This window comes from Betta splendens, chromosome 17 (genome assembly GCF_900634795.4).
Source record: "Betta splendens chromosome 17, fBetSpl5.4, whole genome shotgun sequence".
In the NCBI taxonomy this organism is placed as follows: domain Eukaryota; kingdom Metazoa; phylum Chordata; class Actinopteri; order Anabantiformes; family Osphronemidae; genus Betta; species Betta splendens.
This window is the reverse complement of record NC_040897.2, coordinates 502521-528740: the sequence shown is the minus strand read 5'-3', so window position 1 is coordinate 528740 and position 26220 is coordinate 502521. Positions and strand designations below refer to the sequence as shown.

General features: G+C 41.6%; 2 protein-coding genes across 4 annotated transcripts; both read right to left on the bottom strand.

The window, feature by feature from the left end:
• Window positions 1-246: 246 nt before the first annotated feature.
• klhl20 (kelch-like family member 20) lies at window positions 247-9732 on the bottom strand. The gene is made up of 14 exons (XM_029132550.3): window positions 9584-9732; window positions 7972-8035; window positions 6464-6721; window positions 6224-6332; window positions 5275-5481; window positions 4040-4198; window positions 3862-3956; window positions 3426-3541; window positions 3106-3289; window positions 2882-3025; window positions 2615-2748; window positions 2296-2504; window positions 2071-2177; window positions 247-1808 (listed from the first exon to the last, which is right to left on the bottom strand). Exons 2-14 carry the CDS (start codon window positions 7992-7994, stop codon window positions 1724-1726), a joined length of 1830 nt encoding a protein of 609 aa, XP_028988383.1. The 5' UTR covers window positions 7995-8035; window positions 9584-9732; the 3' UTR covers window positions 247-1723.
• An 835-nt stretch (window positions 9733-10567) lies between these two features.
• On the bottom strand, window positions 10568-15728 carry LOC114845131 (LIM/homeobox protein Lhx8-like). Of its 3 annotated transcripts, none has more exons than XM_029132980.3 (8): window positions 15587-15728; window positions 14361-14519; window positions 13959-14080; window positions 12962-13182; window positions 12128-12234; window positions 11685-11780; window positions 11185-11359; window positions 10568-11045 (listed from the first exon to the last, which is right to left on the bottom strand). In XM_029132980.3, the coding sequence occupies exons 1-8, from the start codon at window positions 15725-15727 to the stop codon at window positions 10969-10971; spliced, it is 1098 nt and encodes a 365-aa protein (XP_028988813.2). In that variant the 5' UTR covers window position 15728; the 3' UTR covers window positions 10568-10968. The 3 variants fall into 3 exon arrangements, with proteins under 3 accessions (XP_028988813.2, XP_028988812.1, XP_028988811.1); XM_029132979.3 differs by lacking the exon at window positions 15587-15728 and adding an exon at window positions 14664-14947 and having other exon boundaries at window positions 12128-12231; XM_029132978.3 differs by lacking the exon at window positions 15587-15728 and adding an exon at window positions 14664-14945.
• Window positions 15729-26220: the final 10492 nt, after the last annotated feature.

Genomic DNA, 26220 nt, shown 5'->3' with positions numbered 1-26220 from the left:
GTGTCTCCATTAGGGACAGGCCTGAGTCATCAGCTGTGTCTGTCTGGGTGTGGCCATGTAAAATTAAATACTGATGTTGTGTATTTAAACATGGAGTCAAAAGGTTTTTAAATGTTTGCACTCAGTTTTTAGCATCAGGATATATAATATAAGAGACTTTGTGTACTCTGTGTATTGACTCTCTTGAACTTATTCCTTTTAATAATCTCAACTGACCCAATGATGATTAGAGAACAAGGACAAAAATCCCCAAAATTCTTTTTAATTAACTGTGACAAATGACATTGACGGATAATTACAGGTTGTGTAATGAAAGCCCAAGTGAAACCCCATGATAAACGACGTTGGGCTTCTCTAACCAGTCAAGGTTGGAGTCAAGCTTTTAGACACTTACTGCAGACATACATTCACAGATAAGTGTGGATAAACCCAAACTGCTGAAAGACTTCACGGGGCGACATGGAACACCTACAACATTACATCAGCTCAAAATAAACCAGACTTTATTTCACCCTTTACAGTATATAAAGGGCCTTCATCAGACTTTAACTGTTCCCCATTTTGTCAGATTACAACCACAAATGTTGCATTTTATTGGGTTGATACATTTCTTAAAATATGAAAAAATAACAATCTTTAAAAAAAATTGAAAATTATTTATCACTCTTCTTCCAATTTGTGCTTGCCATTCACCTAAAATGAAACAGATTTATGTTTGTGGTTGTAATGTTCAAGGGGAATAACACTTTTATGAAGTGCTGTTCCAATCCTTTTTTTTCTGAGCTCCAGGTGGTGCCTATGGTGTTTCAAAAATTACCGGTTGATATGGAGGCAGAGTGAAATCTATGAAGAAGCTCAAACATAAAAAAACGATCTTTTCTTTTATTGTGAAGATAAACGAGAGCTGCCTCTGCTGCATGTTGGTCTTTGATGCTTCCTTACATTGTGCTCTGTGTGTTTCCAGCTGGACAACTCTCACAGTTTTCAGACAAACACATTCGGGTGTGTATTTGATCAGAAGCCTTTCACAGAGACCTTAGTCTGGTTTTTGCTGAACCTTCAAACAGAGCAATGACAAAAAAAGGTATTTGCATGTGCAGCTCCTTCTAGAGAAAGCTAAAACTTCACTAAATGCTTCCTACAGTCACGACCCCGTTAATCACAGTTCACCTGCCAACGCTACGATTTTACAGTTACACCAAGTTATTGTGTTATTTTCAGTTTTATGGTACATTCATTGAAGGAGTGATGTTTCAGTTTGTGTGGTTTTTCATCCAGGTCACTCCTGATATTAGACTTCCTAACAAAAGATTCTGGTAAAACAAAGGGTAAATAAAAAATAAATAAATGAAAAGATCATCACCTCCAGTAGCAAAAATCAACATTTAGTTTCATTCCATTTAAATGTCCAAGACCAAGAGTTGTAGAGGAGGAGTTCACGCTCCCCACGCTTCTCTGGAAGATGAATGGTACTTCTCCTCTCAGTGCACTTCATGATGACTATGGTGAGGAGATGAAGACAACCACTGTGTCTAAGTTAATGACCTTGGAGTGGGCGTCGGGAATAAAGTAGAGTTCAACGCTTTGTTCCTCTGTCCATCTCTGCTTCAACTCCCCCACCGTTTTCTCTGATCCTCTCGCATGAATTAACAGTGTCCTTTCAGAGGCACGGGACTCATCCATCGCGACATGCTGGGAAGTGTGTCTGGGTGGAAGGGAGCGGTTACCATATGTGAGATTCACAGTGAGTCATTTTAATGACACCCACCCCGCCACCTAGCCGGCGGTAGTTCATTCCTCCATACAACCTGGACAGGAAACACATTGCAAAGTCAAGACGGGTTCAGAAACCCATAATATTATCATTCATGTCATTAACCTGTCTTATATATGGAATACAGGGCATACAAGACATGAAAGTACTTCTATTAAATCTGACAATCTGTCCCATGTCAAATATTGTAAATTTGTGTCAAGCATCAAAGTTTCCCAAAGAAAGGAGATAAGTTGTTAACAGTTAAAGATGAGACAAACTGAACAGGTCTGTTTGTCTTCAGATGTGTCCCCTACCTCCATGTGTTGGCATCAGGGTCATAAACCTCTATAGTTTTGAGATACGTCGTCCCGTCAAAGCCTCCTACAGCCATCAGCTGACCGTTGACAACGGCCAAGCCCACCTGCAGACACAGCAGTCTTCAGTCTCAAACAGAAGTTCTATCTCACAAATTAAATGAAATCGTTGTTAAATATAGGCTTAGCAGCAGCAGCAGCAGCAGCTGATGGCTGCCCACTCACCCCGCTGCGCCTGGACGTCATGGCTACTACAGGAGACCACTGGTTGGTCCTGGGGTTGTAGCGCTCGGCACTGCTCAGCTCGGTGGTGTCGTCTCTTCCTCCGACTGAGTAAATCATGTCCTGGTAGACGGCGCAGCCGAGGTGCTTCCTCCTGGTCCCCATTGGAGAGACGGTGTGCCAGCGGTTCTCCTGAGGGTTGTAGCGCTCCACTGCGCAAAGAAAGAACCACAAAGACAAGAATATTAACAACTGAAGAGCTTTAAATCCTATAACTGTGTTTATTTTAGCCGAGTCATTATTGTCACAGCTCAATATTTACCTGTATTTAATGGTGACGTCCCATCAGATCCTCCAACAGCATACAGGAAACCGCCCAGCACAGCCACAGCTACACCGAGTCGCCTGGTGCTCATGGAGGCCACACGGGTCCATTTGTTCTCCTTCGGATCATATCTGAAGGACATAGAGATTGTAACCATTGTTATGTAGGTATTTCTAATAATCTGAATGTGACATCTGCATGATGAACACTGCTACATCATAGGCAGTAAAATAAATGAATGAATGAATGCATGCTCCCTGCTACCTTTCCACAATGTTGAGACAGGAGACCCCATCTTGTCCTCCCACCGCATACAGGTAACCACCGAGGACGGCCACGCCCACACTGGTTCGACACGTGCTTGTAGGAGCCACGTCGCTGCTCCACTGGTTGGTCTTAGGGTCATATCTGAAGCAGGCAAACGCTTAAAAATGTCAGCAGTAGAACTGAAGGGAGACACTGAAGACAAAAACTCAACCATTGCACACCTTTCCACGGAGTTTAGATACGACGAACCATCGTGACCCCCCACAGCATAAAGCAGGTCGTCCAGAACGCTGACGCCTACGCCACATCGCCGCTTACTCATGGAGGCCACCATCCTCCACTCGTTGGTCTGGGGATCGTAACGCTCCACACTGGAAATGGCATCTCCGCTGCACCAGCCCCCAACTACAGGGCAAAGAAGCAGGATGGGAGGGGACAAATAATATTCACAGTCTTTCCCCCTGGCAGGTTGGCTACATATGGAGGTTACAGGTTACTCACACACTTCTGGGTTTTATTTGTAGTGTTTGATGGTACTGACCTGCAAAGAGCACCTCTCCACAGCGTATGGGTTTCCTTGGCCGCGTTCTAGGGCCCTGCATCAGGGGTCTCTCCTGTGGCAGCAGCAGGTAATTCTTGGCTTCATCAACCAGGTCCCTGGAACATCACAAACAAGCTCACATGTTGCCTCTACAGTGCACTGATGCCTTCACTCCACGCTTCAACCATAACAGTTTGGAGCAACACAGGGAAACTGGGAATTTGAATTTAAGCAACATATTCTCCACCAGGAGCATTATGCAGGCTGACATTGCTTTCACTCAGTCACTCAGTCACACACACACACACACACACACACACACACACACACACACACACACACACACACACACACACACACACACACACACACACACACACACACACACACACACACACACACACACACACACACACACACACACACACACACACACCTGCACTCCTCATCACTCTTGATGAGAGGATCTGAACCCACGGTGCCCACCAGGAACTTGGGGCTCAGCAGCGGCAGGCGGACGTGCTGCAAGACCTGTAACACGTGATCAATGAAGCCACTTCAGTCCCTTAGTTCACCTTTAGTAGAGCGGATTAACTGAGAAATCATGGACAGACCTGGGGAAGCTGCGGCCTGCGTTCCTGGATGCTGTACTTCACCCAGGCCATCACAGCGTTGAAAACCTGCTCCTCACTCCGCACGTTGAGCTCATCGCTAGAAATGATGTCAATCAGCTGGTTGGCAGGCAGCAGCATGAACTCTTCACTTTCCATCACCTGTCACACAACACGGATTAAACAACAACTTACCCTATTTCACACAGCACTTAAAACACCTCCGTGTCATTAGTAAATGTATTTTAAAGGTGTAATGATCAACACTGTCCACTAGATCGAGCTGTTTAACCCATTGAGACTGCGATTGTTCCTATTCCAGAGGTTACTGCAAGACCGACGTACAATATTTTAGCCATGAGGACTTGAGTTATTGAGGAACTAGTTTTCAGTAAAATACTTTGTGTAAAAATTATTCTGCTCATTGTCTACTGTGTTGCACTCACACTGGTAGAAATAGTTATTCAATTAGCATTCAATTACAAAAGCGCATTCTTCTGGCAGCATCAAATGAGGTGCAGCAGGGCTGATCAGTGTTCTTGGAAACTCAGTCAAGATCTGGACGGTTTCTTTTGTCAGACCAAAACAAAAGGTCACATTTTACTGCTGTATAACAACTTGTCACACAAGCTCCTTTGATACCGAAAAGGCTTTCTGTTCATTATCACACTACTCTTTATGAGGCACCAGGTGTAAATACTTAGAAAATTCAACACAGACAGATAAAACAAAGTTAGTCTATGCCAAGTCTAGTTTCTATCCTTGTTTAGACTTTACCCAATTAAAGATTTACCGGTAAGTTAAAGCTCATCGGACACTTCAGCCCAGACTAAACTTGGGCCCTTTAGGTGGTTTCCCATCTATGTCCACTATCCGATTACTGATGCTGCAGTAGTGTTGCATTTGCATTTTTTTTTTTTACAAAAGCCAAAGGCAGCTGTGCTTGACTCCACTAGGCTTTAATTTTAACTTAAACTAGTATTTTTCAGGGTGTTTCTGATATTTCATTTATCAGGGTAGACGCAAGAACCTATAATAACATCTAATGTTTCCAGTGACACGAAACTAAGTGCTTTCAGATCTAACCGTGCACGCTACTTCATTTTAAACTTTGTCCTATGGTACCTATTTCTTTGCATTGAAATTATGGATCCACCGAATTTAGTGTAAATCATTTAATGACTTGAGAGGTTTAAGGGACTGTGGAAAGTCATTTTCATTTACATCTGTGTTCTTACCTCTTGAAAATTGTGTTGGGTGAACTTGTCTGCAATGCGGAGCAGCTCTCGGCACGAGTGTGTGTCGGCAAAGGCTCTGATGCCCAGACAGTTGGAAGGATCCAGCTGCCTCTTGAGAAACTCGCAGCAGGCCTCCTGGATCTCAGCCAGCTGGAGAAGGCAGGCTGCAGGGAGCAGCGTCTGAACGTTCCCCTCCTCTACAGTCACCTGGAGACAGAAAGCGCAGAACATGACAAAGCCTTCATATAATGTTAACATGCATCTACAGGCAACGTATTGAGCAACTGCTGATTTGCACAGTCTCTCCCATCTCAGACACACGCCTGCAGGCATGGCCTCAGGAAAATGGGCAGGTGAAAACTCAGCGTCAGGCATGTTCGAGGAAAGAGAGAGAATAAGGCCTGTGAATCCTAAAACCTGACCTGATGCAGAGCCTTCAAATATTCATAAAAAATATCTATACCTTTAAAATTATTTCGTAGATTAGATCAGATTGGCCGATTAGGTGTAATTACTTGAGGTCTCTCTAAATTTATAAATTTAAATTCATATGGTGTATGACTCATGTTTTCCATGGATACATTTTGGATCAGGCTTTTGAACCTATAAAAAGTGTAATTCATCAGCATGTCTGCATTCAAACAATAAATAAATAAAGTAGCATAAGACAAAAGAATAAAAAAGATTTCAACCGTGCAGTAAACCTTGAATAATCTGAGTGATGATTTACTGAGCACAACAGTGATCATATAATCAAGATGCCTCGTTAAATCTTTCACGGACATAGCAGACTGATAGAGTTTGCACATCAGCAACTAAAGTCAAGCAGATCAACTAGTTCAGTGGGTTCTGCTGGAGAACAGGCAATTATGTCTCTCTTAGCCTCTAGTATCACTTCTGTACCAACGTGATAGTTTTAGTAAACATGCCAACATTTCACTGTTGTTACCTGTGAGGTGTAGGCAAAATCAATGAGCAGCTCCATGGCTCGCTCATCGATGTCGCGAATAACCACCTCAGTCTGCCGGCTTTCTGCCAGCTCCCCCGTGAACATCGCCCTGTAAATGATAGGCTAATTAATCATCACAGCCAGCGGTCACCACCTGAATACGGACCTTGGCGTTCACTGTCCAGTAGATTTATTTTGTTCTAACCGAAAACCTGAGAGGGGCATGTTGTGTCTGGGTACCTGAAATAGGGGCTGCACGCGGACAGGATCACACGATGAGCATAAATCTTCTTGGCACCCACCACCAGCACCACGTCACACAGCTCGCGGTGTTTCCTCAGCAGGTTGATCACCTCCAGGGTCTGCCGCGGGTGTTTGTCTGAGATGTAGGGCATGCGTGCAGGCTGGGGGACCCCTTCAGGGAGCTTGTTGGGGTCCCCCAGAGTACAGCGGCTGGTGATGTCCATTCCAGTAGTGTCTTGGCGTGCGCTGGTGGCCCTTAATAGTAACCAGGTGAATTATAATGCAATTATTCAATAAATAAACTTCATATTACAGTCTACTGCTCCTTTTTAAAGCCGCACATACATAAATAAGATACATCCAAAGACGGTTTAATGCTAATACTGCACAACTCATATCATAAGACAAATCATATACAGGGTACAGCTCATCTGTAAATAACAATAACCTTATGAAAAGCTAATTCTGCTGCTGCTGCTTGGTTTTTTCAAGGGTTTACTGTACTTTCAACTCTACATGTCTGGATCAACACCTGTTGCCAGCAAGAAGCAAATGTAGCATGGGGGTTGTGCAGAGTGCTGAATTTGGACATGCCCTATGACCGTCATACAACACCGGTGTCCTGTTAAAGGAGCAGGGCACCTATTTTGAGCTGCCACGCCAAGTCTGTAAAAAAGATACACTGACTACGTCCTGTGCATAGAATAAATGTTAAACCCACATCCTGTCGCGTATCGAATACCAAACTCTTTTTTATCTCTAATATAAATCAAAGGCAACATGAAAAACATGTAAATTTCAGACATACAAAGAGCAAAAGACACTAGTAATGACACCAGCTGTCTTGCTGCATACAGTAAACCAGGTGTGATCTGGTAGGGAGCACAAATCACAGTTCCCTCAGTTATGGCTAATCATGTTAGATATGAAGCGTCACAGCATCATTGCAACATTAAATACAATGATGCCACCTCTAAGCTTTGAGCCTTGATCGGTGAGTAAAGTCAATGTCTAATGCTGATCTGGGTTAGCAATTTGTTGCATACTCCCACCATCTGGTAGGTGACCTTTCAACCCAGTGTCTATCTTATATGGAACTGTAAGGTTTGCAGGTACTTTGAAGGTCTTCTTAGATCCTGAAATTTCCTGGTTGATTGAGAAGGTTTGACACTTGGAACAGTTCACTACTGTTTGAAGGCTTTTCCCAGCTACGGATAGTATGTAGTTGATGAAGATTTACTGATCATGAACTTTCTGTTCTTAATCATTCAGGTTACACATATACCAAAAGGTGCTGGTGGGGCAGCTGGACACCCTTTTATAGATATCTCATTGCTCATACAATTCATTATAATTATCAAATGGTCCAGCATTCTTAATGGCATCACAATCACAAACACACATAACAAACACACAACCATGTATAATGAATCTAAGTAGTCATGAAATTACACTACAGTAACACAGAATTTCTTCATTTCCCTATACATGAATACTTGACCTACCTGCGCATTGGCTTTACATCCATGTACCGAAGAACAAAGTTTGATCCCAAACTCAGAGGTTAACCTATAAAACAAATAAGACTCAGTTCAGACTCTGCACATCAGCTAAAACAGCTTTTCTTTGTTGTAGTTTGTGCCGCACCCTTGCCCTGCCACTTACTGAATCTGATGTATGTAATGCTTCTTTTAAAGGTTTGACAATTTACTATTTGCTCAAGCTAAGTCACCACCTTTTATTCCTCTGCAAGGTCTTGTCACTGATGCATATTTATTACCACTGTGTCATGAGTGCCTCCAACTCTGTGTTGTGGGAAACATTCTGCTTTTCATTTCAACCATTATGTGTGTGAGCATAGTAATATAATACGCCTCTATACAACATACCCATTAACCATAGCCTAAAAGAAAAATTAGAAAGGGTAGAAAGACAATTATACTGGGTTAATTGTATTTGGGTACATTAAAAGAATGACTAGATGACATCCTTTACAGTAGATGCACCGTTTGAGTGTTAATGGGTTACCTGGAACCTTTTCCTCTGTCGTTTTGTAATCCAAACCGCCAGCTATAATCAGCCCGCTATTTATTATTAAAAGGACTAAACATATGACACTTAATATGGTTTTTAGCTTGGGAAAATTAGCTGTTCAACAGATAGGTGGGAGCTGAAAGCTGGAGCCACATCACAGACTAACCTTGATACAGTTATTCCCCATCACATGGTAAACAATGGTAAAGATAAGCACAATCATCTTGAAATGGATATTATAAATACTCATTGACAAATCCCAGCTTTTGATTTAAATAAGGTTTTACAAAACCTCATCAAACACTAAGATTGTATGTATCTTTATCTGTGATGCTTTAGAAGACGAGGATGGCAGAACAAACCCCTACAGTAGGTCTCTTCAGCTGTACAGGACATCCTTCATAAGCACCGCATGAGCCACCAGACTCATTCAAAACTCGTGCACAGAATTAGAAAGTGGTTCGGACGTGCACACATCACTTACTCTATTACTTAGTCAAAACTAGTCATATCACAACATTAAATGTTTGAATGATTGCTTCCCTGTATCCTACATATGCATAGATTAGCTGACAAGCAGCCTAGATGTGCTAACTAAATAGTTTGTTAATAGCAATTTCAGCTAATAACGCTAACCAAAGTTACTTAAATGTAGTATAAACATGGGTTCATTGGCGTGTAGGTAAAGAGGATACACGTCTACTGTAACTCTGCCACTAGAACTGTCAACCTAGCTAAGAAGGCTAACTAGTTAGCCCTAAAGCCAGAGTATTACCCAGGACACCGGACACAAGAGTGGCGTTGACGCGTTACGCTATCGTTAGCTCTGTGCGAAATCTACAGGCAAATCCAATCACTAAACATAGGATTAACGTAAGTGGACACAAACGCATTCTGAATACATTTTCTTAAGGGGTTCAAAAGTTAGCAAGCTCAGACATTTATGGCCGCTGACGGTGTATCTGAGCATCTGGTCAAACACCAAACCACCAACTGCTCAGTATAAATAGTGCTGTTTAATGTGTCAACGGTAACAACGACTACTACCGGAAAAAACGTTGACAGAGTTCACATGCTGCTTACCTTATATTTCCATCCCAACAGCACAGTGAAATCCCACAGTTGCTAATGTTTACAATTTAATCCCGTTCGCTAAACACTGCTACTTTTCTTCTTTGGGAATGTGCGCATGCCAAGTACAAGGCGTCATGTCCGGTGTAACCGGAAGTTGTTTTCAAAATAAAGTGTAGGCTTGCGCAAATTCTGTTGACCAAAGTAAAGGCATTCATTTATGAAACTACAGGATTTATGACAAACAAATCTGTGCGTTCTACTATTACGCCAAACATGAAATCACACATCAGTGTCTGATGTTTAGGATTCCAGTTATATTAATTATTTCACTATAGAGCTGAGGAAGATGTTTGGTCTGTCAGGAGTCTCTTACTATGCAGTTAAAAAAAGTCCCTCTACTTTAAGAAGATGTTTTGGTCCATATAGACAAGTGTGTAGTTATTAGGATTTACAATGCCACATCCAAATAATCATAGTCAATATATGTTATGGCAAAACATTGTAGTCTTGTACGGACACCATAAATACCTTAAATTTGTAGTTTCTGTGTTATCCCTGTCTTCACTCCTTTTTTCAGCACATTGACTAAATACTAGTTTATGAAAACAGAAACATTTATTTTATAGCACGAAACAAAAGGAAAATGTAATTCTTTCACAGTATACGGTCCAGTAAAACTGGTTTAATTTGTGAAAGTCTTCTAAATAAGATAAGACTTCTTCTAACCCACCGCCATAAGATTTCTTTGTCTATGAATATTGAACTCATGGCGCACTCTGCTTAACTATTGTAGCAAAACTAATTCTCACACAACACAATTTCTGAACAGTGTTGTTGGCTGCATCAGCCACACACATACTTTGTTTGAGTATTTCCACAAGGAATACTGCATTTTCCAACTATAATTTCACATGTTTGATATTTAAAACACCAATTAAACAAACATCTAAACTTAGATGTGGAAGTAACTCCAAAAATAAAATCCAGGACAAACGTAGTTACTTTTTGTTTAATGTACAACACATACATTGTACATGTTTCCATTGATGATACAAAAATGAAAATAAACAGCCACCTTAAATTTCCAAGTAGTCAATATACATCTTATTCACTTTTATATATCAAAACCAAATATGTAGTTTAAAGTTAAGTAAACAAAGTGCCATATTTCATACATCCAAAATAAATACAAAAAACATTAAAAAACAAAAGCATCTTACAAATATATTTCACAATTTCAAATTATTCTCATACCTTGAAGTTTAATTACACCAATTCAGTGATTTGTGAAAGAGCATTTTCTCTCAGGTCACAGTGAACTAACTGTACTAACCATATAATTTATGATACGAATTAACATGTTTCTCTTCATTGTCCTGTCACTCATCCAGTCATCAGATGTTACTAACTGGCAGTTGGGTCATTGTATTGGAAATGATTGGTTGCAGCAAAAGTGGGCCTGGAGGTTGAACTAGGGAAAGTTTCCAAAAAGAGGAAAACAAACAAAATCACCTATGAGTCAAGTAGCTATTGTGTGAAGTACTGTTCACTATAAAATACTTGCAGTGGTTAGACAGGAAGACAACATGGTTTGGTGATGATTTTCTTACCATCCATATAAGTCAGTGTAGTGAGAAGCGGTGGATCTTGGGAAATGTAGGCTGTGTATTGCAGATCCTCCATCAAAGGTGGCGTCAGATGACCAGGACCAAGCGACGTCAAAGAGGAAGCAGGATTTGGGTTAATGTGTTTCTTTTGACGAGCTCGGCAGTTCTGAAACCAGACCTGAAAAAAAGAGACGCTTGCATGACATCTGATCCTCCACTGCACTTTGCTTCTCTTACATTACTGTATAATCAAAGACTTTATAGTGATGAAACAGCTTCATGAAAGCACTGATTGAAAATTACTTTACGTCTTTAAAAGCATTTGAAGTCTAGTAAGGTTAATGTTACAGTGTTTACTATATTACACAACTAAGTGAGGAATGACAAAAATCAGTTTTTACTTCTGGGCAGTTTTAAGAGAACTAACTAATTTTATTGTGACTATTAATTCTAAACCATCCAATTCCATTTAGCACTCAAAGTCTGTTAATTAGCTGCGTTACCTGAATTACCCTGCGGCTGAGACCAGTCCTCTCTGACAGTTTTTGCAGAGTCTGGGCATCTGGGTTGTTATCTTTAGCAAACTGAGTTTGCATTACCTACAAAGAAAAAAAAATAAAAAATGGTAGAAATGACAGACCTGGACATTTTTACAAATTAGTCAGGTTCAATATGGTTTGTCAAGGAGACTTTTGGCTCAAACCTCTTTCTGCTTTCACACACATTCGACACACCCGTCAGCCCCACTAGAGGGCACAAACACCTTTGAATATGTAGGCCAGATGGCACCAGCCACTAACAAAACATTACACCATGGGGAAAAAAAAATGTATTTACTCTTCTTCTATGACCTCTATTCTTTACAGCTTATACAAATGTATATGCAAAAAAAACTTCAACTAACTGATGGCAGTAGTAGGAAGCTCACACCTCCACCGTACAGTACCTGTAACTGATCAACTGTAAAGCTGGTCCTGGCCCTTTTAGCAGGTCTAGATGTTGTGCCGGGGTCATCTTTGTCTGCCACCTCTTCCTCCTCTGCTTTTGGTTCTTCTTAAAAACCAAGTAACAGAACATATTTATTTGGTCAGCACTTTCAAAAGAAAAAACACTGTTCTGTCAGAAATTAGCGAGAGATCATCTGCCAGTCTTGGATTTTGCAGGAACCAGTTGCTGGCCCAACCAACATGCTTGTGTTTTGTTTGCAGCCTGTTATCCACCTTGAGACTGGATCTGCTGGGGTTTTCCATTGCAGGGAGTTTATTTCTAGGTTGTCTTCATGGCTTAAACTTTACATTGCCAAGTTCCTACAGATGACTTCTGTTGTGAATTTTTGCTTCAAATAAAATGTATTTTTTCCAATTAGAGATTAAGTAAACTAACGTTAGTAGAGATAACAATGCAAAACAAGGCTAAACAAAGTGTTAAAAATCAACAGATCTTAAACCACAGATTAAATGCTGCTTTGTTGTCATAAATCCTTTAGTTTCATAAATGTGCCAGTGGTATTTTTTCTTGTGCCATACTGTAAATCAGTGCAGCCTAAAAAAAAAAAAAACAGGGCTTTACCCCTGAAAACCTACAAAAACATGATTATTCCAATTCCAGCTCTCTGCACCTCCAGGGTAATCTGTTTGAATGGATACTGCAGTTAAATGGTAGAAAGATAATTTCACTGACCCTTCATCAAACGCGGTATACATTTTTTTCCCTCAGCCAGTCAAGCAGACCTTTGTCACCTAGTCATTTTTCCAGGACCTCTGACATGTGGGGTACTCACCATTGTCTTTGACACGTTTGATATTGTCCATCAAGATGTCATAGTGCGGCCGACAGAAGACCCTGTTCTCCAGTATTCCACATTCCTCTCCAGTGGACAGCTGCCTCTTACAAGAGCTACATGAGAAACAGGCCAAGTGGAAGGTGCTGCCTCGAGCGCGACGCACCCAGTCAGTGGAGTGGATGTTACGCCCACAGCGAGCACAACGGGTCCCATAGCTCCTGGAAAAGGTTTAAAAGACGTGTGTCCATTTCAAATCACAGAAGGTTTCAATTCAATTTAGTTTTATTTATTTTATACCATCAATTCACAAAAGTTATCTCAAGGCACTTTACAGGGTTTAAGACCTTACACAACGAAAAACCCCACAATTCACACATACAAAAAACATAAAATATAAAAACATAAAATACAGTATTTTAATAGTTTAATTGGCAACACATGTTTGTTTTAAAGAGGGACATATTTATAAAATAAATTGATCAAATTGTCTCAAACTTAATTGAATATATGGCAGTATGGAAAACAAAAAAAAAAAAGCACACAAATTGCCAAAATGTGAATTGTGCAATTTGTCTTGTAATATATTTACAAAACATTGTGAACGCGCACTTATTTCTGCTACTCTACTAGACTGACAGGCGAGGATAAGAAGCCAAGCCTGGTGTTGGACGGACTAAGCCAGGATGGTTTTGTAGAATAGGCCAAGCCGGGACGTTTAACTTGTACTAGATTTCTTCATTCTACTTTTGTGCAATACCCCCCAGGCCTTGAAAAATATCCTCAAACAGAGTGAAGCCCATACTTTGGTCTGTTTTTTTTCCAGGAAGAACCTTTTTTATTCCCTTTTAGACTAATTCAGAAAAACAGCAAAGTATTCTCCATCCTTGCCTTGAGCGGCACATAACCTCTGATATTAAAGAAAAACTCTAGACAGTTACATTTCTTCAGTTCACTACCAATACATAACATCTGTCCTGACTTGGTTGTAACGTACCTGAAGTAGTCGAGTTTGCAGAAAACCTGTTTATCTTTGATGTAGCAGCTTACGTGTCGGCCCAGTGACGCTTTACACACACTGCACGACAGACAGCGCACGTGCCAGCACAAGTTGTTGACCTGATGACGAAAAAGCTACTTTGTAAATCAAAAGTACAGCTGGAACATCAATAAAGTGACTCACAGAACGTTTAAATAACAAAAGCTTTAGCTCATTTTATTAGGAAATTACAATATTACCTAGGTTCTGGTCGTTGGTTAAAATCTAAGGCCTATTTAAAGTTGAGAGTATTGTTAAGGTGAAACAATTGAACATGTTCTCTGAACAGTAGTCTGCACACAGAGGTTCCACAGACAAGCCACGCATTTGTGATTCACCGCTCAGAACCTGTGTTCTGACCTTCAGCAGGTACCGGTCCACTATCTCCAGGCCGCAGGACGTGCACAGGGGTTTCCCCTGCAGGGAGACCAGCGCGTGCACAGAGGACGAGGACGACGAGGAGAGAGAGGACGGGGAGTAGGAGTCGTCCTCGAAAAGGTCGTCAGGGCCCGAGGAGCTCTGCGGACATCACACAAACGCCTTTCAAGCAAATCTGAGCTCATTAGCGCGTCCACGCGCTCCTCGTGGAACGCCTTTACGTCACATACTGTACTTTACGGCGTTGTAAAGTGGCGGGTCACCGTGTAGTAAACAAACACCTACTGTGTCCACATATATATTTCCATGTTGTAGCTGCGTAAAAACAGCCTCCGTCTGTCGCTTTTCTTCACACATGTTACTGCCAATAAATCCAGAGTAATAGTGATGTGGAATCGTTTTGGGTAAATAATTCATGTGCGGCAGCAGTTCATCACAAACTATGGTCACTAATATTGTCCCTTGTGATAAATAGCATTTAGTTACTGTTAGCAAACTGGTCCAAGTCAACAGCAGGCAGGTTCCGCTCGTCGGCTCGCGCTTGCAGCTGAACGTCATTGACCGGCTAATGGATTTAAGAGGCGCGCACGTGGACGGAGCCGCCCATCAGCCGCGCGAGCTCACCTGGGTCTGATTGGCGAATTACTGCAGGTGTCCTCATTTCTGCCGATGTTCTGCTGCCTTCATAAAATACGGAGGAGGATGTTCGAGCCATTTTGTGAAGGGCGTTTGAAAATGGAATGAGCCATATTTAAACGTAATCACTTAATGTTACATGTAAACATTCAGAGATGAGACTTCATTCTATCACGCAATATTAATGCAGCTGCATGTATAAGGAAGTTAAACTATTTGAGAGTCACTTGGCCATAAGTCAATAAAATTCCAGAAACTTATAAGCATTTATTTTTTCGCTTGCTATTACTTACACGTGTTTCATAATTTACTGTATGTGTCAATATATTACTTTTTGTGTACTTTGTGAATAACAAGTAGCCTAAATTAAAGAAGCAGTTTTACACTGCTAAGTGTGCGACTTGCTAAGAGTTTTATTGTGTGAACCCAAGTCACTTTAAGTTAAACGTGCTAAAAGTTGTTAAGATTTCCCAACAAAGACATTCGCTTTAAGTTCCAATGCATTAAAAAAGCAGTGGGCTGTAAACATATTATCAAAAGTGCTTGTAAATCTGCAACATATTACTACTCACCAAGCTGCTGGGGTTAAACATGTTCCCGGAGCGTCCGTCGGCTCCTCTGCACGCACGCACGCACGCACGCGCGCCAGATGCTCGCAATCCACAGCTTCGCAGCTTCGCCGTTTTATTAGTCCACCGCAGCTTGTCGCCCATTCACCTCAACCTCTTGCCCTTTGTGTATTTTGTTCACTCCACACTTTTAAGAGCCAAGACATTTTCATTATAAACAGATATGTGCACCTCCCACCCTGTTGGCCTGGGTCCACCCACTGAACGGCCAGGGAAAAGAGTCAGATATGAATCATATTATACTGGATATATATGTAATCTATTACTATACAAGTCCTGGCTATAGAAAAACAGCATAATAAAACAGAAACAAACTCTCCATGACAATTGAATATGCATATAAATGTTATATCCCTCACCAAATATAATATGCAATTATTATTATTGTATATGTATATATACATAATTATACAGATCTTATTTTCCCTTTCAGATTGAATAAAGTCAACTTCCAAAGATGCAGAGTCACTTTTCACAGTCTGACATGCTCAATGTCCAGCTGCACCTTCAGAGCCACCTCAAACTACAGCAGGAGGCTTTTACTTCAAATGTTCGATCTTGCTCACAGTCAATTTTTAGGATTTATTGCAAGTTGGCCAAATACAAAATCTTTTGTTCACACGCAGGATCAAAACTACAGTCTAAATAATCTCGCCTCTCTGGAGAAGAGTTGGTTCCTGATTCAGTAGTGGACGTTTAAGTCCAGACGTGGCAAACCAGAGACGGGGTCAGAAGTCCCTTTGGGTGTTATCTATGCATATGTGTCTGTGACCTGATACCCCCAGCCTTCCATCCACACCGATTGAATGACTTCAGGCTGAAGCCCATTATGTTGCCTGAAGCAGCCTAATAGAATAAACATCACAAAAATGTTGTGCTCCATAAGTTGAACCCCAAAGAATTGTCTAATGATGTCGAGTGGTTAATGTCATTAACCTGCATATGCTGCCCAGAGGTGGTAACACTCTAATAACCTGCATCTATTGTATGATAATGCTAATGCACCAGTGTGTTTTATGTTATAATACAGTCGATGTTAGTTGATCTTTTTTTATAAAAAAAAATGCTTCATAAATAATGTTACGTTAACGTTAAAAAGTGCTGTCAAAGCCTCTTGTCACCCAGACTGAACCGCACAGGTTTAAAAAAATAGCATAGACTTTTAGTTACATTTTATTCTGTGTATTTGCAAATCAGTGTAGATTTGTCATAAGTGTACAGTAGGTGGACAATTAAAATGCTACAAAAAACGAACGGCCTGCTGAAAAATATACATATCTGCAGAAGTGTAGCCTCCTAATATAGTCATTATTAAGGCCTTGAATGGCACAGCTGCATAAGACTGGTGACATAATAATAATAATAATAATAAGCTTCTGAGACCGATGCTAACACTGACCAGACTGAACACACTACTAAACCTTTTAAATGCGGTGGACTTCGTGGTATTGACTTCGGTGGGTCACTGTCACATTCGTAGGAAAACAGCAGCAGAAGGTCAGTGTGGGTTTGTCCCCTCTGAACTGCAGCGGTGAGTTCAGGGCTGTGACGTCAGGGTTCGTGAGCGGAGCCTCTGTTTGTCTCTGGGTTTGGTTTCCCTTCTCGGCCAAAAACATCCCAGCGTCCGACAAACACACCGTTGTTTGCGGTTTAAATCAGCAGTTGCTTCTGGTTTGTCCGTGATACGTTGCAGCTTATCTCACTGTCTGGAAGTGTCATGATGGGTGTGTCACCGTTCACATCTCTGTGAATGCATGTGTGCGAGAATCTGAGATTGTTTAGACCAACGTCAAGCAAAGGGGGCTAAAAGTGACAAGACCACATTTTTTACCAAGTGCCAGGTTTTGTTCAGTGGTTCCTTATCCAGTTATCTATATAATTAATTTCTAATTTCCAAATATAATCTTTGCTTTTGAAATGTAGAATATATGTTTTTATCCTTATAAGTCTAATAAAACCGAATCTTCGGTGAGACCAGCAGAAGGTTGTAGAGATTTTGTGTCATGTCCAGGTCCAGACAGACAAGAAGGATCATTGCTAACCAACCAGACACTGTGGCAGCAGTAAATGGCAACAATGTGAAGAAGGAGGAGTGTGAGAACATGGACACGTCCCACAGACTGAAAGAAGAGCTGAAAAGGATGTGAAAAGTGAAGACCTGAGTGATCCCGGTGGTGGTGGGCTGTCAGGTCAGAAAAACACCACAACTGTTTATAGACTCTTTCTCAGTCCAGTAATTTGTACATTATTCTAAATAGTTATTTTACTTATGTTTCTCTTACACCTATGTTAGTAGTTTCTGTTTACTTCTCATTTATTAAATCTGGACTACTTACACATTTAGCTGACCATCCATCCATCCATCCATCCATCCATCCATTTTCCAAGCCGCTTATTCCCATACTGTATGCGGGGTCACGGGGTGCTGGAGCCTAACCCAGCTGACTATGGGTGAGAGGCAGGGTCCACCCTGGACGGGTCGCCAGTCCATCGCAGGGCAACACAGAGACAGACAACCAGTCACTCACACACTCACACCTACGGGCAATGGAGAGAAGCCAATCAACCTAATGCACGTCTTTGGACTGTGGGAGGAAGCCGGAGAACCCGGAGAGAACCCACGCAGACACGGGGAGAACGTGCAAACTCCACACAGAAAGGCACCAGGGCCGCCTCCGGGAATCGAACCCAGAACCTTCTTGCTGTGAAGATTGTCAACTTTACTTATTTATACCGGTCGTACTTCTATTGTCGTGGCTTGGCAAAAGCCTAACACAATAAGTTAGGCTGAGTTGAGCAGTCTAGATCCAGCCAGGGTTTTTCACTTATCCTAGATTGTCAACCTACACCAACAACACCTCTATATACTCTATGCTTCTTTACACCAGGGTGACAGCTGAGGTTTCTGTTATATTTGTAGTTATTGGTACTATATTTCAGACAGAGCCTTTGTTCCAGAGCTGCCTCACTCATCCAAAGGAAACAGCGTTTTCCCTCAGAGCTCAGCTTTAGCGTGATAACACTACAGAGACTACTGCACTCAGTGTAAACCTCATTTCAGTAGGTTCATAGCACTTCAAGTGGCCCTAACAGGCGCTTTGATCCACTCACATCCTGGATTGTAGCTTCTAATGTAAGTAACTGGACCTGCAGACAGGGTTTGTGGGGTCACAGCCTCCGCAGGGTCGGATAGGTTTCACACCAAAAATGTAAGGAAGAGGCAAAACAATGTTAGTCATAGCACAAACATAATGTCCTTAGGTGACTAGTGAATAGTCTAATGTAAAATAAGACATTGTGAGAGGGCTCTGAGCTGAACGTACATGTAATGTTGGTTACCCTCAGCCCTGGAATCAAAAGTTCAAGATCAAAGCTGCGTCTGTCAGTCGGCCGACTACCGACCGTTAAAAAACAAATGTTCTGAGTCACTTCTGTTATAAGACAACTTTCATCACTTCGTCTGCGAGAGCACGCAGCGAGCCGCTGCTGTTTAAATTGTATCACAATCACAACAAAGCACTTTGTGTCTAAAAGCGAACTTCAAAGCTGAAGTGGGATTATTTTTGTCTGTCTTCACTTTTTTCTGATTCATTATTTCATTCATTGTTAACTTTGTTCTGTCCTTCCACTGTTTTTCCTTCCTCTCTTCTATTCTCCCCCGACTCACTCACGTCTCCCCTTTCCCCCCATGTCTCTACCTAGTTTCCCCCTCAGCTCTCCTTCGTCTATCGCTCCCTCCATCTCTGCCTCCTGCTCCCTCTGACATGTCTTCGTGTTTCCTGTCCTTTGTGAAACTCTCCTCTCTGTCACATCTTGTTTTCCTCATTTTATCCTGTTTAATCCAGTGCCCGCCTCCTTGTGCAGCAGAGTCACGCTATTGGAGGAAATGGATGAACAGTGGCTGCTGACTGACAGGTTATTCTGGGATAACTGTGGAGGTAAACATAACGTGGTAATGGAGGTAAATGTCCGGTCAGTTGGTTGGGTGGTACACAAACAATAGAGCAGTTAGACTCAGGCTGTCCAACAAGAAAGTCTGGACCTTGTTGTGGGTCAGAATTGTCCTCCAAAGAATGTTCAGCACTTTTTGAATCATGACTTTAAGAAGGCATATATCTGAGAAACTGTGGGAATAATGTGACAAGATTCCCATCAGACGGAGTAGAGGACGCTCTAAAAGGGACAGATTACATGAAACCAGTCATTAGAAAGTTAAACCAGCAACAAACTCACTTTCACTGCTTTGTCCTCATAAGGGTTGCTGGCCTGCTGGACCCCAGCTGTCAATCAGCCGAGAGGCGGGGTTCCCACTGAACACTGTGTATTCCAGGTAGAGCACCATGTGAAAGTTTATCTTTAGAAAAGAAACAGATTTAAAACAAACTATTTGTTCATTTTGTCTACGTGGGAAAAAAATAATTTCATCACATAAATGCAATACTTTGGCAGATTAGATTAAAGCTGAAAGACCACTCTAATCTTCCATGCATTGGAAACTTGCAACAACACTGTACTGGCCAATGTTTGAACAATCAAAACATTTAAAAATTCCTTAATCTGGGGAAATTTGCATCCCTTGACCTGTATTGTCCCACCTAAAAGTCAAACTATCCAATCAGATCTCAGGCCTGTAAACTGTAAAAAAAGCTAGATAGTATATATAAAGAATAAACATTATATAATGTTGAAACCATGTATTTTCTTTATAAAAAAAATAGGAGCTGCTATAAAAACAGCACTATCTCTCTCTATCGCTCGCGAGGTGTTAGGTCAAATGAGCCACACACACTGAGGAAGTGTGGGAGGCCCTCTCTGTCTGGGAGAGTCGAAGACATTTGTATGGGAGGAATGGGAGCTTGTGTTAATTCATCCAGTCTGTTAGCCAATATGAAGCAGGTCCTGAAATTTAATATGCGACCACTGCATCATAAGAGAAGAGGTGGCTGCAATAAGTGACTTTCTGAATGAATAAATTAAATGAATATAAACACTGTGCCAGCATCGCGTTAATCTCCCACTGAGGTTGCATATCCCTTGGTGTGACCCTGTGTACAGCATCTGTGACTGTGCAAGGTTAAGATGGCTGACAGAAATGTTAGCTGCTATTGGCGTTGTGTCTACAATTTAAACAATCCAACAAGTCCTGGGGTCAAAGGTCGAAGGAGGAATACGAGGGGGAGGAGGGGACAGAGAGAGTGAGGAAGTAAGGAGAACCCTCTGGACCCTCTTGGAGTGTTTATGTAGTGGTAGTAGGATATCCTGCTACATGATGAAGTCATTCCACATCTATATAGACCCGCATTCTGTGTGTTCTGGGAAAATGAAAATGACAGAGACACATTCATTCAATGCATTCATTTCAATCAGGGCCCTGTGTGATTGCATGTCCATGGTCGTCCTACTGTAGGTTATCTCACAGACACCGGACCACCATGCTGTCGTCACCTGAAGTGTCTGAGTGTTTAGTTCTGGCTCAGCCGAGAGGCAGTCTCCCACCAGCGCTGGATCCCCACCGATGCGTTCTATAGAACGCAGTCTCCATCAACACAAGCTAGAACATCCTCCCAAAGGCTAAGTGCCAGCTGGATGCAGATGGCTGGAGTTGGCTTAAATCTCATCCAACATCAAATGTCATGAAATCATCTTCTAAGTGCTCCTTTGTTAACATAAAAACCCAGAGTTACTGAAGTATATATGAACAGTGAAATAATACTTGGAGGGTTTTTTGTTGTCACCTGTTCAGGTTCAAGACCACACACTCTCTACTTTTAGACTTAAAACTTTCCTTTTTGATAAAACCTACAGTAAAAGCTGACTCAAGTCACCCTGACTGGTTAAGCTGCTGTAGATGATGATTAGTCAAGTGATATTTATATCCATCTGATACATGTTTGCTTCTATACACTAATACACACTCTCATGTCCATGTGTAATTAACATCTCTTTTGTAAAGGTTTTCAAGCACAAACCAACCTCAGAACATCATTTCCTGAGTTAGTTTTCAGTCATCTGGAGTCTTTGAAGTCTGGAGTAATGTTCTCTGTCTGCGTCTAAAGTGCGTCTGGGTGCACAGCGCTGTTGGGCAGACAATGGGCAGACTCCTACATTTCCTTGTTCCATATAAGAGGAAATTTTACATTTGTCACTCTCGTCTGTTGCTGTGTGTGTTTGTGTGTTTGAGGGCCCTCCTTCGGGTGCCGTTTGTGCTCACATTGAGCGGTGTCAAGAGTGGAGAGGTGCTGAAAAGCCAAACGCTACAACTGACTCAACAATGAGCCGAACATCCCCCAGAGGCTCAGTCACACAAACATGGAGTGAAAGAGGAAACCAGAGTGAATGGAGTGGTGAGAGAAAGAGAGTGAGAAGCTGTGAGAGAAGGAATGTGAGTTAGGAAGAACCAGAAATGATTTAAATTGTTCCCTATTAACAGTTCAGCAACTTTTCTTTTTACCGACCTTATTAGAGTATTATGGACTTGGCAGTAAAACACCTTACTGCACTACTCCACTACTGCAACTAGAAATACAACCTGAATCTCTGGAATGTGAGGAAGAAGCATCGATTCTGTGCAGAAACATCCATCCATCCTTCCATTTTCTACCTACTAGTCCCATGCAGGGTTGTGGGTGGTGCTGGAGCCTGTCCCAGCTTTCTATGGGCGAGAGGCGGGAGACCCCCTGGACCCTGGACCAGTCCATCGCAGGGCAACACACAGACACACAACTATGCACACACACACTCACACCTACAGGCAATCTAGAGTGACCAATCAACCTAATGCATGGTTTTGGACCGTGGGAGGAAGCTGGAGAACCCGGAGAGAACCCACGCAAACACAAGGAGAACATGCAAACTCCACACACAAAGAAACCCGGTCCGCCTCAGGAATCAAACCCAGGACCTGTGAGGCGACAGTGCTACTGACTGCACCACCGTGCCGCCCTGCAGAAACATCACCAAGCAAATATAATGGTCAATAAAAACAGTGACAATCTTTTCTTTGTAGATTTGTCAGTTAAGTAAAGATTTGAGTCAAGCAACAAATAGCAGATTTAAAATGTCATCCCTCCACTAGATGGTGCTGTGGGTCCACTCTGCACTGTTGTCGAGTTCATGAAGAAGCAGCATGGCCCAGAACGTCAGAGCATGTTTTCAGGCTAATATTAAGTTTGTGTCCCTAAATTTCTCCATGTTGCTGTGAGACTCTGAGACTGTGTGTGATAAAATGAGTGGATGCATAAAATCATTCATGTGACATGTCACATTGCTTTGATTTCAAAACCATCTAACATTTTATCACCCACACATACGACGAAGAGCTTAACTTCACCAATGTGACCACTCTTCACTACAGAACATTTACACTTTGACTATTTTATTGATAGCACTGTCAACAGTTTGTCAGCTCTGACTTTTAAACAACCAAGGTGCCTGCAGCCTCAAAACTCCACTTGGGTGTCTTTGTTCTGTGTGGAAGGATCAGCTGTGACTGATAGATGGCAGAAGACAAGTGTTGTGGCTCAGATACGGAGCTAAGCTTTCTCCTCCTCTAACCCCCTCTCACCATGACCCAGTCATAGCTTTGCCATCCTTGTTTCCCTGCACCCCCTCCATCCTCCATCCCTCTAACCCAGACACCCCCCGTGTGCTCATGCCCCAAATCCCCCCCCTTACTTTAAACCTCTGCCTTTGAAATCTCCTTCCTCCGCCGCAAACCGTCCGCTGCTATGATATTTTAAACCGGTCACAGCTGTTGAGGTTCATCCAAACAATTAACATCCCATTGTCTAATTATCATATTTAGTAAAAAATAAACAGGGAGGTGTGGAATTGTGCCTGTGGTGCATGTGTGAGTGTATGTGAAATTGATTTATTGGGTGTGTTTTGCTAAATTGATACATCCAGTGTATTTGTATGTCAATCCGTCAGTTAAGCCTCAGCTCTGCAGGGGTTCATCCTTATTTAGGTCAGCGCATGGGAAAAGAGTTAAACTCCTCTCCATAGATCCGTACTGGTTTCCCCCAAAAAAATGGTCTGAGCACCATCAATACTGCATGACACCAAGTACTGTAGGACTCATCATGATAATGCTATTATTTTAACATATAACAAGTCCTCCATCATAACAACCCTATACATCAATATGCATTAATTGTCCCCAACTGAAAAAACAATCAAAGTCTGACAGATCAAATATGGTAATGACCAAGAAATTACGCTTTTTATTTTAAACATGAGCGTATATTAAAACCTCAGACACAATAAAAAATAAATTAGAGTTTTTTTTGTGTACTCAAAGTACTTTGTTCCCTCTCATAATCTTTTAACTGGTTTGCTATCAAGCCCTATCGAGGTGCATTTGCACATAGATAAAAACCTCCAAACAAATTTAAATGAGAGCTGTTCTTCCATTCTTTGGAGTATATGTAAATGGTTGAGCGCTTTGGATAGGTTACACTCTGTAGTTTTCACCACAGATGTCAGCTTCACTTTAAGTCTAAATGGTAAATAGTTATCTACTTTACAACACAGAAAAATAAATAATTTTCATCTCCGCCTAGATTTTTTCCCTTATAAATGCAAGCAAATATCTCCCTGACAACAGGTCTAAAATAACAGAGACAAAAGGGCTCTAAAGAATAAAGCCTTGTGTATTTTTATTTAAAGAAATAATCCAAATAGAATGTAAAGCCTATATATGAGATCTATTTTTGTTTTATTTATCATCTTTCATTTTGCCCCTCACCTGCCTCCAAACCTGAGTCCTGTGACTCACACGGCACTTACGGGGTTAACTCTATGAGCGTGAGAGTGGGGGAGGGGGGGTACTCAGGAAGTTGAACCTGATCCGATTCTCTTGGCTGATACGACCCCATACTTTGGCCTTCTCTGGCTTTCTAGAGCTGAAACGAAACGTAAGAGACACGGCATCCATCTTGAATTCTCCTTATTAGTTTGGGTTTTGTCTTTAGGAAGTTATGGCTCATAGAAGAGGAGAGAAATTACAGAATGACACCAAACATGATGTGAATGGATGAAGTATGGGTTTATGGTGATTATAAGATTAAAAATCACACTGGAATTTTAGTAAGAAGTAGCTTTTTGTGTGAAAAAAAATCCACCCTTACACATACAGTACAGTACAGTGTTTTCATCCCCTGCTCTCGTCTCTTTTTATGTCAAGGTCATTTCAGGTGTCCTTTAGTTTCCAGTGTGACTCATTCATCTTACAGCTGTCAGGTCTTAAACCTGTTATTCTTTCTATGGCACTGATATTTTCATCATTTGTGTCATCTTCAGTGACTCCAGTGTCTTTACTCCATCCGGGGACATTTTTTCTTTTTCTTGATTTAAATTCATATAATCTATATCAAGCAATGAAATAACCACACTATATCTGTGATTATTTTTCTCACAGTTGGTTCGCTGCTGAGTTCCAGGATGGGGTTTCAACCTGAGTGGCACTGTTGCATCATTGCACAGGGTGATTGATTCGGTCTGGAGCCTGCATGTGTGTCTGCCGTGTAGTTCTTTGCTAATAGAAATAATCTTGCTGCCTGGCCTGTCAACATAGTTCGGAACATTACCCCCAACTTACTGTAACATTTGAAATGAACATTCTCATTTCTATTTTAATCTAGGTCCCAATTAGTAGAAACATACACACACACACCAAACTCTGTATCATTTTGTCTAGTGGAGCATTAATACTGTTACCCTATGTTCTTTGTGAGCTGTATTGTCATTGGTGTGTTGCTCCTTCCTTTGCACGTCCGCAGCAGCGTCTCTCCATGAGTCACACCAGCGGGCGTGTCCGTCGCTCCCTCGTCTTCATCACTTTCATGCAGAGGAGGAGTCGGTGAGTGGTTTGTTTTCTTTCATAGACGGTGTCACTGCCGGCCCTCTCCTCCATTTCTCCTCCCATCCACTCCCATCTATTCCTGCATGGTCCTTCTTCTGACAGTGTTATGTAATACTGTGCCTGCCTGCATCAACTCCACTCTGTCTCTTGCTGTCATCAGCATCTCTGTCGCTGTCTTACTCAAACTCAATCTGTCACACCATCTATCCTGGCTCATCACTTTATCTCATTGTCTCTCTCTCAAGAAATAATACCTCTTCATCTCTTCAACAAAGTAAAAACCATTTCAGAGTGTGATGCTGTAAATTCCTGAATTTTACAGGCAAAACAAGGCTCAAGCTATTAAATATGCAAGTACCACTGTTATGGTTCCAACATTAGCAGTTTCATTTGTATCAGGTGAGCATAACATTACAGCATCCTTCAAATCAGCTTTTGACCATTCACCAACTACAGTACAGTTCATAATATTGTGAAATTCATGGACTATTGGGAAATGTCATTCTGTCAAAAGAAACAATGTGGACATTACTGTTGGCAGCCACACACAATTTCAGCAGCTGGACTTCTGTGCAAATGCGTTGAAATGGTTTGTTATATTTGATTTTGCTCTTCAGGGAAAGCAGTAACAATATACCTAAAATGTTTTTTCTGTGTATATAAATTTACTTTGCAGGAGACACCTGCAACTTCACACATAAATACTTTATATAGA